Source organism: Raphanus sativus, chromosome 6, assembly GCF_000801105.2.
Source record: "Raphanus sativus cultivar WK10039 chromosome 6, ASM80110v3, whole genome shotgun sequence".
Taxonomy (NCBI): domain Eukaryota; kingdom Viridiplantae; phylum Streptophyta; class Magnoliopsida; order Brassicales; family Brassicaceae; genus Raphanus; species Raphanus sativus.
The window spans coordinates 34,882,152-34,896,864 of record NC_079516.1 but is presented as its reverse complement, the minus strand read 5'-3'; the positions used below and the strand labels follow the sequence as shown (position 1 = coordinate 34,896,864).

Sequence of the window (14,713 nt, the reverse complement as noted above, 5' to 3'; positions counted from 1 at the left end):
CCCATAGATATAGCAGGGATAGTCTCTAGGACTTCTTTATGGCCTTGGGCATTCTTATAAATCAAAAGGAATTCTTTCTTTCCCTTGCCCCTAGTTTCAACATGTAGATCATTCATTCGAATGTCTTTGAAACTTAATAAATTTCTCTTTGATTTAGGAGAATATAATGCATTAGAAATTTCTAGATGCGTGCCATTAGGCATTATTAAGTTAGCCAAGCCATGGCCTTTAATAAGGCTGGTTGTGCCTGCTATAGTTTTGATATTGGCACTCTTTAAGATAAGGTTAGCAAAATATCCTTTATCTTTTAATATAGTGTGACTTGATCCACTATCTATTACTAGCAGGTCTTTGTCTTCTTTCATTTCTGAAAAATAGACAAGAGTCAGCACCATGGATATTATTTGGGAGAAATGATGTCTTAATGGTTTTGTCTTTGTTGTTCTTAATAAGTTTAACTTATATAAGGCATATATATAAAAATAAAAATTTTATTTCATAGATAGAATTGCTAAAGTCATAGAACATAGGAAACAAAGACATAAAGCCAAAGCAAAAATGCAAAGTGCAAAGACAAAAGCAACTTGATGTCGAAATCTTCATATTCAGCCACTTTTAAGGAGATCCGAAGTCTCATAATCGGCTTGATCATTCTCATGGTCTAGATCATTCTCATCATCATGATGGACCCAATTTGCCACAAGGTATTTTCCCTTTATGCTCTCCTGGTAGAGTTTAACAAGATGTTGGGGAGTTCTGCATCGGTTAGCCCAATGATTGGTCATCCCACAACGATAGCAAGGAGTTTTGGTCGAGCCATGGGTTTTGAAGTCGGACTTATACCCACGGCTAGCATGATGACCTCGGCTATAGCCTCGGCCTCGGCTGTGACCAAGATGATCTCGTGGTTGGAATCCACGTCCTCGTGGCTGAAACCCACGACCTCGTGGTTGAAACCCACGGTTACTTCCTTGCCATCTCCCATGGCCTCTCATGCGACCGCGGTATGACTCTCTTGGAGTCTCATCTTTTGGCTCTATGGCCGCATGTGCCTCAGGCAATGCTTTAGTACCAGGTGGCCTTAGCTCACTGTTCATCATGAGTAACTCATTGTTCTGTTCAGCAAGCAACAAACAAGAGATTAAGGCAGCATAAGTGGAGAAACTCTTTTCTCGGTATTGTTGCTGAAGCAACATATTGCTGGTGTGGAATGTGGAGAATGTTTTCTCCAGCATATCAGCATCAGTGACAGTCTCCCCACACAATTTCAACTTGGAGACTATCTTGAACATAACCGAGTTGTACTCTTCCACAGACTTATAGTCTTGGATTCTTAGGTTCCTCCAATCATAAAGGGCCTTTGGCATGATCACAGTTTTCTGATGATCATATCTGTTTTTCAACTCTGTCCAAAGTTCCAGAGGATCCTCAATAGTGAGGTACTGGTCTTTAAGACCTTCAGCCAGATGATGGCGAATGATCACAATGGCCTGGTATTTATCCTTAACCGATGGCTCAGTGTCTTCAGTGATAGTATCACCAAGACTTTTAGACCTCAAGAGAATTTTGGTATCAAGTGCCCATTGGAGGTAATTATCTCCGGAGAGATTGAGGGCAGCAAACTCAAGGTTGTTGATTTTCGACATCTGAATCAAATAATCCATAAGGAATGAGGATTCATAATAATATGATCAATCCATGTTCAGATTTATGAATGGAGATTTTGATCATGGCTTTAATATATATTTTTATATTTCCGAAAGATTTATATGTATTATATAATATGGATGATTTATATAAAGCAATCATTGTCAAACAGCATATAAAAATGCAGCATATAAACATGACAAGAAATGATTATAATTTTCAGGATTTAATTCAAGGTATCATGATCAGAATTATCTACCATAAGAATGAATAATCAATTTCAATAAGACAATATGATAATTGAATGAAAATGGTCAGTTCAGAATATGAGCATGATCTAATAAAATTTCTAAACCAAGTTCAATTCAATATGGATGTTTCAGAATAATAGATGTTATGCAAAAAATGATCTAGAATATAATTCAGTCATCACAAAATCATTTTCAAGGTTGTGGACCATGTTTCACAAATTTTAGTATGGTCATGTATCATGGGTTATGTCCTCACTCCCCCTCATGAACATACTCAAATTTGTGGTGCATAGTAATATATAATGAACATATTATATAGTCATGAACATCTATAATGAACTTATATCAAGACTGATCAGAATTTAAATAAAGATGACAAACAATAATAAGATCAAATGATATCAACCTATAATTTATTTCATTTCTATGTCATATTAATGCAAAACATGACTATAGGTTATAAAATTTTAAATGCCTAGTCAAATAAAATCGAAAATGCATTTATAAAAATCTAAATTGCATTTATAAAATCATATCAGTTATAAAGAAAAATAAAAACAGTCAAAGATATGCAATCAATTGGTTTTTAATATTTATTTTATTTGGTTGACTGAATTAATTTTTTTTTTCAGGGAGGCTGGCCGAAAATGGCACAGCAAGGGATTCAAGGTTTTGATCTTTGGGTTTTTGATGGTATTGATAAACGACTTATACAACCTGCTGGAACAGCTGGTGATGCGAATAAACAATGGTTTGATTATTGGTTTCAATCCTTTAGACAAATCCGGATTTAAGGCCGGATCATATAGGAGAAAGGTAGAGCCTATTAATGGCTTGCAAACCAGGAAGGGGATTTAGGATTTCACAAAACTTTTATAAGATTTCAAAAGTTCTTATAATCAAGATTCATATAGATCTTTATGTTCTTTAATAAGTTTTACAGATTTTAGAGATTCAAGATAATTTTAGAATCAATATACTTATAGAACCTTTGATTTAAGATTAATATTTAGATAATAATTTTAGAACAACAGATTTTAATAAGTTTTATAAGATTCATATAGATCCAAGATATGAACATATAGTGTTCTTATGAACATGTTCTTAGATATGTTCTTATATTTTGGATTTTGATTAAAGTTTTGATTAGTTTACCTCTTCTTAACCAGGAATCTGAATGGACCACCTTGAGCAAGATCTTGAGAGCTCACCGGAAAACTTGAATCGCCGGCGGAGCAAGGCTGAGCGCCGGAGAAGCTGGCCGGTGAAGAAGAACTCCGGTGGAGAGCACACTCGTGCTGATAACGTGTTATGAAATGAGAGAAATGTTGCTGTGAAAGTTGTGTCTTTCTCATTAGCTCTTGCCACTTATATATAGTGGTTGTCACATAAGGTTTTACATCAATGGAGAATCTACACAATGAATACACTTTGACTACATTCAATACAATATCAAGACTTGGTCAAAGCTCATAGATGCTTAGGTTGAATGGGTCTTCATCTTGACAAGTCTCGGGCGGAATGTAGACGGATCGAATAGACGGGTCGGATGTAAACCTCCTTGGTCTTGGTTATAGGCAATCCACACAAACCAAACTATGGTTTATAACAAATTTACTATTAAACACATCCCAGTAAATAAAATGTTACAACTTGGAACCAAATTTCCACCGCCATGCCAAACCCCGATGGCCGATACTACCACTAACTTGGGTCATACTTTGACCAGTTGAATTATTCTTCGGAAATTAAAAATATTATTAAATTTAAATTAGATTGGTCAACCTGGATTATAATATTATTTTATTCATTTTGACTTTCAAATCTTCAACGTATAAATAGCCACCGTATCTCCAGATTCAAACTCAAAACAAAAAAGAAAGAAATGGATTGCAGAGACTCCAGCGAAAGTCAATCAAAGTACAAAGGAATCCGTCGCCGGAAATGGGGAAAATGGGTATCGGAGATTAGAGTTCCGGGAACTCGTGACCGTCTCTGGCTAGGCTCATTCTCCACCGCAGAAGGAGCCGCCGTAGCACACGACGTAGCTTTCTACTGTTTACACCAACCCAACTCACTCGAATCTCTCAATTTCCCTCACCTCCTTCCTCCTTATATCGCTGCCAACACTTCGCCGAGGTCTATCCAGCAAGCTGCTTCCAATGCCGGAATGGCCGTCGACGCCGGGATCGTTCACAGTAACGGCGTGTCAGGGAACTCTGGGTGTGGAGATACGACTGCGTATTGTGGAAATGGGGGTGAAGTAATGGAGCCGTTGAATATTTCGGTGTATGATTATCTGGACGGTCATGATCACGTTTGGTCTTCTTCTTTTTGATTTAAAGATGATACAGCTACTAAAAAACACTCAGTGTTGGATTTAGAAAAAAAAAAGACACAGTGTTGGAGCCTGGTAAGAAACCGAATGGTTGTGAATATACATGTGCATTTATGTTTCAGTGTCGGGCCAATTCAAGAAACTTTTTGTTGTAATTTTAAAAAAAAAAGCCTTCAAGAAAATTATATCGTGAGAAGGTTTATTGAACCAGAAACACAGTATTCTAAAAAATGGTGGAGATAGCAGGAAAACAGATCTAAACAAACACAATTTTTTAGACCAATGTTTTCTTAATCGGTCTAAGCGTTAAAAAAAAATTAGTCTAAACAACCTCCTAACTGATAATACGCTTTATAAAAAGCGTTGATTTCTTGAATATTTAGCAAACATGTGTCTGGTCTGAGATGAGTGTGATAAGATCTTAACTCCAATCACACACAAACTACAAGATCAGTGATCTCTCACGAGCATATCACCTCTCTCACGTACGTAACCATGACCTCTCACGATCTATCACCCAGCCACTCTCTCATATGCTCTCTAACTCCTCAAGAAGACGACGATACCAGACTTCTATTTATAGTGATCTATCATCGTAACAGCAAACCCTCTCTGTAATTCAGAAGGTTCTCTTCACTTAGTCCATTCCTCTGCCACGTCAATTGTTAAGCTAGATGGGCTTCACACTTAAAACCAATTGGTGAGATGATGGCTCTCTGAGCGTCAATCTCGGAATGCTCGGACAAAGATCGATGGGCCAACTTTGGGCCAGATCGATGTGGATCGGGTTGGACTGTATGGATCGGGCTCTGATACCATGTTAAGCTAGATGGGCTTCACACTTAAAACCAATTGGTGATAAGAGGAGTGACCCACCTATCTTATATATTGCTAAGGATCCCTTCCAATACCCGATGTGGGACAACTATGTGTCTAATATCAATGGCTCCATCCATATCAGTGTGCCTATCAGAGTGTTCTCTCCACCCCGTCATGTATATCACCCTACACATGAATACCAAACCATATACATTACGTTGTCCAGTGTAGGATTATTCACTTGTAGTTTTTAGCATCGCATTGTTCTAATCAACAACTCAACAGAGTGCGTACTTGCAGAGTTAGTTCTAAAACTCTTATCACACGAACCTGAAAAGTAGCCGTCCTCTGTTGCGAACATGGAGTCAATATACGCCTGCCGTGGCAAGAGCAGTTTCGCGATTCAAGATCTGATTTGTTTTTATAGTCAAGAATATGAGTTTTGGTTAAGAAGTTAACGAAAAGTCTGACAGAAGAAAAGAACAAAAAATACCTTTTCTCTGGAGAAGAGCGTTGGTTTCACACATTGCACGAAGATGGTATATAATATCAGTGTTGTGCGAAGGATTTTAAAAGGGAAAATTTTAAAAAGAAACTTATTTATAACTATAATGAATTTTTTTTCACCAAATACATAAATCTAAAACTGTAAAATAATAAGTTTATTATGAAAATATGTTATAATTATATTATATAAGAAAAAATATATGAATTCAGAAGAAGTTGAGTTATCCAAATTCTCATGGAAAAGAATTTTTGAAATAAGTCTAAACTATTAGACTAGAAAATATTTAAAATTTTAGGACTCCAAATAAAGTTATACTAATCGGACCTGAGACGAATGTCTTTTTCAATATAGTGGAGACACGATTATTTATAAGATCGAGCGCTGAGTACAATGAAGAGGCTAATTTAGAAGACAAAAAAAAAGAGATTTGGTCAATGATGAAGAAGAACAAAAGGTGGAATCGTTTTTTTTACCACTCTTGTATTTAACTACATATTCGTCAATGTCAACACGAGGAAGACTAAAACCCGCCCTGGTCAAGAGATTCCCTGCGCCCGCAAAAGAGAAGCCATGTTCTTCAGCTCAGTACCGTTTTCCAAGCTGTAAAGAAAGCTAAGTGAGCTTGTTGTTAACACACCTGAGCCAAAGGCGATAGCCGGGGACTAATGCCTCCTTCTCGCTCCATGTGAGCCAAAGTGCATGCTATTCTCAGTTTCCTGATAAAAAAAAGAAAAAAGAGAGAGAGACGATGGTAATCATGAACAGATAGAGGAGAGAGGTATTCAATATCGAGTCCTGATTGCGAAATGGAAGACAGGACAAACTTTAAGGTTTCTCCACCAAGAATCGCTGCTAAAAACAAGCCATTAGGCTAAAGCGCCAGTTTGCACTGCAGTGATTACAAAACCAATTCACATACAAAACGGGAAGACCTGTATCATGGATCCAGGAAGATCGTTTGTCCAGTGAAGCCCCAAGGAACGTATGATCAAATCAACCGAACTTCAAATGACAAGATATTCCAGATATGTTAGTGGCAGCAAAGGGCCTAACAAGAAAGAAAAAAAATAGCAGGCGAGTGTCGTTGTTGTTACCACTCTTTGGTCCACTAACGGTAACTGAGGTTTGGATTAAATTTGATATGATTCGGATGGGATAAATATTCTTCTCGATTGGTTACGTTGGTTTCTGTAGTTTAGGAACACATTGTTGTAACAGAGTATATACTCTCCTAGATACTCTCATCTTGAGATGTATATATGTAAGGTTCGATTGTGATCAATAATACCACAGAAATTCTCAAACTCTCTGTTTCTCTTTAATAGGCGAGGAGGAAAACGTGAGTTTGCTTCGTTGGTCTCAGATAGAGCAGCAACCAGAATAAGAAATAATAATAAAAAAAAAGCCGTCATTGCAGAAGCTGAGATGGAACTTGCACAAACTGGATGAATGATGGTGGGTTTTTTTTTTGATCAATATGATGATGGTGGCTAATAACCAAGAATGACCATGAACCGGCTGTGTGTGAATGATTTGATTGATCCCTCCCTATTAATGTTTCGAGGGGATATATATTTTTCGTTTAACCAAAAAAACAAAAAAGCGTTATGGGCTTCTCTCCTTATACCAAGCCCATTAGTTATCACCGTCTAACGAATAGGTCGTCGTGCTTGAATCCGACGCAGGTCCCCACATAAAACCCTCTTCTCCAAGCAAAACCCCTAAAAGATAATGAAATAAATTAATAAACAAAATTAAATAAATTACAGCAACGATCCTTAAAGTATGCAGTCCCATTGGAACACGCTTAAACTTTGTTCTCTTACCAAATTCTGACTTGCACCAAAAAGAAAAAAAAAGTTTAGGTTTCTGTTTTCTTCTTCCCCTCTCTAACTAAGTGATGGAGACTTCAAGGGGTTCGCGTCCGGCTGGAGACAGAGTTCTAGCTCCAGGTTTTAGGTTTCATCCAACCGACGAGGAACTGGTTGTCTATTATCTCAAGAGAAAGATTCGCCGCAAGAAACTTAGAGTTGCTGCAATCGGCGAGACGGATGTTTACAAGTTTGATCCCGAGGAGTTGCCCGGTACACTTTTATCAGATCTTCTCCTTCCTACCATTTTCATTTTATTTTGCAAACAGTTTCCTGAAAGTTCTGATCTTTTGCTCTGTTTTCAGTTTCCTGAAAGTTGTGATCTTCTGCTCTGTTTTCAGTTTCCTGAAAGTTGAGATCTTTTGCTCTGTTTTGCTCTGTTTTACTCTGTTTTAGATAAAATTTGTATAGTTGAAGTATCGATTTTGGTTACTCTATTATAACTTGAGATGTTATGTGATCGTTGTGTGTTTAAAAGGTTAGCTTTTGATGGACTGATGTTTTTTTGTAGGCAAAGCGTTGTATAATACTGGAGATCGTCAGTGGTTCTTTTTCAGCTCGAGGGACAGGAAACAAGGAGGCAGGTCAAGCAGAGCAACTGGCCATGGATACTGGAAAGCAACAGGGGTGGACAGAGTCATCAAGTGCAATTCTCGTCCCGTTGGAGAGAAGAAGACGCTTGTTTTCCACAGAGGCAGGGCTCCCAAGGGAGAGAGGACTAACTGGGTCATGCACGAGTACACCTTGCACAAAGAGGAACTCAAGATGTGTGGAGATGTTACGCATAATTATGTTCTTTACAAGATTTTTAAGAAGAGCGGGTCTGGTCCTAAGAATGGTGAACAGTATGGAGCTCCTTTTGTTGAAGAAGAGTGGGCTGAGGATGATGATGAGGTCGATGAGGCTGATGCAGTCCATGTTCCTACAAATCAGCTCATGGTTTCAGCTGGTATGGGAAATAATAATAACATATGGGCGGATGGTGGTGGGCTTAACCAGTCTGAGTTGAATGAAAACGACATTCAAGAACTGATGAGACAGGTTACCGAAGAGACTGGAGTGAGCTCTCATGTGGCAAATGATAATCCGGTAAACTTGGCAGAAGATGAGTATTTGGAAATTGACGATCTTTTGCTCCCTGGACCTGAACCATGTTATGTGGATCAAGAAGAGTCTGCTGTGCTGAATGGTAATGATTTCTTTGATGTTGATTCATATATTGGTGATTTTGATGCCACAAATCCTCAGACAGAGCCTGTCGGTGTTGTTGGTTTGAACAATGGGGTTGTACATAGTCTTCCAGTGACTGACCAGGCTAATAACAACCAGTTTCAACAGCAAACATGGAAGAACCAAGATAGCAACTGGCCACTCCGTAACAGCTATACCAGAAAGATAAGTAGTGAATCGTGGACGCATGAGCTGATAAACAATGATGAAGTTACTGTTTGCGGATATGGTGAGACCCCTGGTACAGGTAAAACCAACAACACATTTTCTCTGTAAACTCTCCAATAGAGCTCTTCTGATGATCCTTTATGTTTAGACATAGGACATGTTCCTAATCATATTTACTTGGCAGGTGACGCATCTGAATTCACAAACCCTCTGACTTGTGCTGTAAATATAGCAAAGGGAGAAGAAGCCACAAAAGACGAGTCAAGTCAGTTTACTTCTAGTGTATGGTCTTTCCTGGAGTCGATTCCTGCAAGTCCAGCATTTGCTTCAGAGAGTCCAATCGTTAACCTGAACATAGTCAGGATATCAAGCCTTGGTGGCCGCTACCGGTTTAATTCTAAAAGCACAAGTAGCAATGTTGTTGTAAGGAAGAAGTCTGGAGAAAACAACAAGGAGAAGAACCACAAGGGTTTCCTCTGCTTATCTATCATTGGGGCTCTGTGTGCTTTATCTTGGGTGATGTTGGGAACAATGGGAGTTTCAGGAAGGTCTTTGCTGTGGTGAGAACCCTAATCTCAAAGACAATGTGGACATCAACAGAAAGAATGGCTTAGAGTTGGGTTTAGCATGAGCCTTAACCAAGTTAAATCTTTTGTAATTGTTTTACTAGCTTTAGAATCGTAAACTGTTTAGTATCGGTTTGTTGTTTTGGTTTGAACCTTTATGCAGAAAACAAAGCTTTATAACCATTGCTTACTAAACACAGTATCAATAAGTTCAACTCTCAAGTTGTACATAGAGTGGTGATATCCTCAAGCCGCTTCTTCACACTCATATCAATAAGCTTAGAACCTGAACCACCGTACCTGATAGTGAACCCAGCGATCAACCTCTCGTCGATCACCGTCCTAACTCTCACGTTCCTAGCTCCCGTGAGTCTCTGCACATGCTTCGCCACCTGAGCCAGATGCTGAGAATCAAGCCTCACAACCGACTTCACAACCACGACCTCCGTCTTCGTCATCTTGTTGTACACCGCTTCGAACTCCTTCATGATCTCCTTCACTAGATCTATCCGATCCGAATCGATCAGCACGTTCAAGAAGTTGGACGTGTGTGGAAGCAGGGATAAGGACTCGGAGATCAATTCGATCACCTCACGCTTCTTCCGGAGCTCCACCGTTGGATTCGCGAGCAAGTCCAGAACCTTCGGGTCCGAGAAGGTCTTCTCCAGCTTCTCGATGTCGTCGCAGGTTGGTTCTAGAGTGTTGTGAGCTTTCGCCACGTCAGCTAACGCCGTCGCGTAGCTTTCGGAGACCGGCGATGACATTCTCACCCCGCCGCTGCTTCCGCTGCCGCGGCGGCGATGAGGGAATCGGACGGTGAGAGGGAGGAGGGTGCGGTGTGTGGTTAAGTGAGATGAGAGATGGAGCTTGGGGCGGAGAGAAGTTGGGGTTGACTGGAGAGAAGCCATTGTCGTCTCGGTCAACGGATCTTCGGTGGTGATGGTGACTTGGGGAGAACTATCGGGGATGCCATCTAACGGTTGACATTGATTTAGGAGTTTTACAGTTAACGGCTGATATTGATAAGTGTTATATGATGCCGTATTGCTTAAACCCTAACGATCCGCTTTATATATTTATGGTATGGTTTAACGTGTAACACTAGATTCTGACCCGCCCGATCGGGCGGGTTTTATTCATTCAAATGTAACTGCAATTGATATATAAAAAAATGAATTAGTTAGTGTAAATTTGTTTTTTTGGGTCATAATCTTATGTAAGTTTTTTGATACAATAGGCTGTGGTAAACGGGGGTTAGAATCAAAGAAACTGATATTTCTATTAATTTTTTTATTACTATAACTCGGTACTCAGAGGAATATTATTCAAAGAACTATATTATAAATTGCATAAAACATTGAAGAGGATATTTATTGTTGCAGTCGAGTTTTACTCATTAGTTGGTGTATTCCATAATTACAGTTAATCATATCAATCTAAGATTATTTTTTTTTCAGAAAAAGAAAATAATATCTTAGTTTTGTCTAAATATTCTCGGGAAATATTTTTCCTTAGTTTTGTTTCTGTTTAGACTTGAATGTTAAGTGAGACAAAAGTAATTTTGTCGTTTAGATTTTTTTTTAATAACTTAAGTTTATAAATTATTAAAGATACCAACGAAAGAAAGTATCTCCGAGTATTTATAAATATAGTAAAATTTCTTATAACTGAATTTGTATTATCGTGTGATTTTATTTAAAAGTGATCATGAACTAATCTTTTAGTATAGATCCTTTTCATCATGGTATAATATTTTTTGATTATTGATATCAATGTTACCTATTACTTGTACATGTTCTTTTTTACTTGTACATGTTTTTCGTAATAAGATAGATTAGCAATATAATCTCTTATTAACTTGGTTTTAGAATATTTCATTTGTTTTTATACGTTAATAAATTTTATTTGAATTAATCCTTTAGATATGACTATATTAGAAACGTGTAAAAGACGACCTCATATGGGTGTGACAAAATTTTGATATTTTTCTTTGTTTGATAAAATTTCGAAGTTATATATGATATAAAGGTGATAAAATATGAAATAACTAAAGTTTCAGTCTATAAACGCATATGATATTTTTTTTTGATAAAAACGCATATGATATCTAAAATTCTAAAGATTAGTTCATCATGACAACTATAAAGCAATCTTTCAAATTTCTCTACAAATACGAACTAATTTGTATATGATAGATATCAACTTGTAAATATGAGCGTAAGATAACAAATAAGTACCTTTATGTTACAATCTATCAACCCACACTAATATGATCTTACCAAAAAAAAAGATTGCATAACATGTATAGCATTTATAAATGTTACGAAGTTATAGTAACGATAAGAAAGGAGTTATAAAGTCATAACATTGGACCAGTTATTTCTAAAACCAATCGAAATATAAGGTAGGGTCTAATAATGGATTATGTGGGTATAACTTTATAAGAAAGGAGTATATTTAATTTAAAATTTTACAAAACAATAGTTAGGTCCAAGAGAATGTTTCTGTTTTAATAAGATAGATGCTATTTTGGCAGAGGAAAACGACGATTTATGTACACACATCACAGGTCGCTCTGGTAATGCTTTATATTTCTCAAGTAATCAAGGTAGTGAATAATAAGCTGCTCAGATATGTCTTAACACATTTTTTAATAGTTTCTTCTTCTAATTTCCACAAGAAAAATCCTAAGAATTGCTTTAGAGGAAATCTTAGAAATGGAGAACAAAGCCGTTCAACCACCACTTTATCCGGATAATTTTTGCAGCTAGAGAATAACAAGTTGGAATAAAGGTCTACCACAAATCTTACGATCTAATATAAATTCAATATTGATATTTCTCTTTTTGTCTGATTTCTTTCCTCAACATCCATCATCGTGTTCATAGTTCTTGATTTTATTATTTTGTGGGTGTAAACTTACAGAAGAGAAAAAGAAACTACAAGATAAAGTAATGAAGTCACTGGAAAGGGGAAAATGCTACGACAAATAGCATACTGAAATTGATTTTATTTTGTCTTGGGGAGGGTTTATTGTCATCACCTCTTGCATCGTTATCACACTGAAATTTAATCGAAGTAATGTCATATCTCTTTGAAAAATATATTTTTCTTTATTGTGTCTTGAACTGGTAAGCTTTGGTTTATGACTTCTATGATCTATCTAATGGCTTGTTTTCTTTCTTGGATGAATAATAAGCTTCTAAGATATGTCTTAAGAAAATGCTGGGGTTCTTTAGGGTCTATATTATTAAAACTGAAATACAAATGGAAACTGTTTGAAAATATAGATATCAGTATACATAAGAATTGTTTGGAAACATGGATATTAGTACAAAATAATACTTGTCTATTTTTAACTATTTTTTATTCTATACTTAATCGATTCTAGCCACTCATATCTTTACTAAATAAATTGACATGATTTATGAAAGAAGAAGAAAACAAAACTTATTTGTTTTCATTTTTTTATTTTATCTTTTACATTCATTTTCTTTTACTTTTTAACTATTTCATTAACTATATTTACTACGATATTTTGACAGCATTTATTTTACATATTAACTATAATAATTTGACATATTTGAATGAAATTACTCTATTTGTGAAAGAAATTCAAAATGGTCAATAAATTATTTTTGATTTGTTTACATAACCACTTAGACATAAACATCTGTGTACCTATTAAGCTATGAATTATTTATTGGGTATCAGGTATTTCGAGTTTTGAAATTAGGCTTCACTCGGGTATTATAAATTTTATGTGGATTTCGAATCTGGTTTTCCAAAGTCCAAATCAGTTCAGTTTTGATACACAGAAACCTACAAATATCTAAAAACTAATGTATCTGAGACTGGTTCGGATATTTATACCAAAAGTAACAATATTAACCGATTCAGTTCAAGTATTTGGAATTCAAGCTAAACTTAACCTAAAAATAACAAAAACAAATATATTACCCTATTTGATTCGGGTTCGATTCTGATGTATAGAAATCTAAAAATATTCATATATTTATACAATTAATTATACTATAAACACACATAAAATATATAATAATAATCGTGAGAAAATAACAATTTATAAAAGAGATATTGCACTCCACACATAAGGAAAAGTGGCTATTTAGGTGTATGCACTTTTGGTCATTTCTTAGGAATCATCGTCATGCTGATTGACCGTTTTATCCTTATTCCTTCAAAACCGATTATGTTTGCGTAACCCCTACATCTTTTTGATACACTATACATCATTGTAAACTAAACCTACAAGCTATCTGACCAATTCGTATATTATAATATTATCCTAAAAATAAAGCCAATTACCCCAAAAAGTAAAGTAGATTTCTTGCAACTGAAAGTACCTTTCTTCAGCTTCTCTCTTTGGTTTCTTCTCAGTCTAATCGAAAACTTAATTCTTCGATGTTCATTTTACTGAAGTTTGGAATGAAGAAAAACCGTAGAAATAAGTACAGTTTTTGCTTTAATAGGTTGTGAATCTATGGATGTTGAGTCCTCGCCGCCGTCTGCAACAGCGCGGGGAACTACTGTGGTGGCGAATTTGCTTTCTCCACGGTTTCGATTTCATCCGACTAACTAGGAAGTCGTGAGCTATAACTTGAACATAAACGTTCTTGTTAAACTCGTACACTTCAATGCAATTGGGGAGGTTGGTATCTACAAGTGGGACTTGAAGGTTTGTTTGGTTTCTTTGTCTCTTTTTTTGTTTACGTATTTGTATGATTTGGGTTACTCAGGTAGACCTGTGAGTTTGTTTCTTCTGATTTGGATTCTTTGCGGTTTGGTCTCTTGACTCAATTCTGGGAAAGAGCTTAGCTTTATGGACTGGATTCCTTTTCTGGGGAAGTTTCATTAAAGATTTACCCTTTTGCTATGTTTAGACTGTAAACTTTGACGTCAATCGATTTATTATTGTATAAAATCTAGTAATCTTTGGCAGATTCCTTAAGAGTTCATTGCTATGTTTGCTTGGTTTCATGGTCTCAACCATTTTCTTCTGGTATGTTGAATCTTTTAAGCTGGTTCATCAAGAGATTGCAATGAGTGAATTCTCGTTTTTTGTGTTAGATACCATCACCACATAGAGACGAAGATGATCAAGAAAGGAGTGCGTCTCTTTTGTAACATGGAGTGTGTCTTTAAAGGCAAAGCTCAAAAGTAGCAACTGAGGAAGAGCTTTTTAGATCACTCTTCGAGCTGCAAAGGAAGGAAGATATACGCTCCAAACTAATTTAGATGCATCAAGCGATTTGTATTTATGTGTTAAAAATTTGATTAGTTTTCTAAAAAGTTGT

The 14,713-nt window shown here is 36.5% G+C and overlaps 4 protein-coding genes across 4 annotated transcripts; 2 read left to right on the top strand and 2 right to left on the bottom strand.

The window, feature by feature from the left end:
- Positions 1-605: 605 nt before the first annotated feature.
- Positions 606-1,646, bottom strand: LOC108808307 (uncharacterized). The gene is made up of 2 exons (XM_056987312.1): positions 1,251-1,646; positions 606-1,115 (listed from the first exon to the last, which is right to left on the bottom strand). The coding sequence occupies exons 1-2, from the start codon at positions 1,644-1,646 to the stop codon at positions 606-608; spliced, it is 906 nt and encodes a 301-aa protein (XP_056843292.1).
- Positions 1,647-3,751: 2,105 nt separating this feature from the next.
- Positions 3,752-4,357, top strand: LOC108809887 (ethylene-responsive transcription factor ERF019). The gene has a single exon (XM_018582025.2). The coding sequence runs from the start codon at positions 3,784-3,786 to the stop codon at positions 4,234-4,236; it is 453 nt and encodes a 150-aa protein (XP_018437527.1). The 5' UTR covers positions 3,752-3,783; the 3' UTR covers positions 4,237-4,357.
- Positions 4,358-7,317: 2,960 nt separating this feature from the next.
- Positions 7,318-9,581, top strand: LOC108813214 (NAC domain-containing protein 13). The gene is made up of 3 exons (XM_018585704.2): positions 7,318-7,647; positions 7,946-8,911; positions 9,017-9,581. Exons 1-3 carry the CDS (start codon positions 7,464-7,466, stop codon positions 9,394-9,396), a joined length of 1,530 nt encoding a protein of 509 aa, XP_018441206.1. The 5' UTR covers positions 7,318-7,463; the 3' UTR covers positions 9,397-9,581.
- LOC108813215 (ATP synthase subunit delta, chloroplastic) lies at positions 9,553-10,462 on the bottom strand. Its single transcript, XM_018585705.2, has one exon. The coding sequence runs from the start codon at positions 10,304-10,306 to the stop codon at positions 9,617-9,619; it is 690 nt and encodes a 229-aa protein (XP_018441207.1). The 5' UTR covers positions 10,307-10,462; the 3' UTR covers positions 9,553-9,616.
- Positions 10,463-14,713: the final 4,251 nt, after the last annotated feature.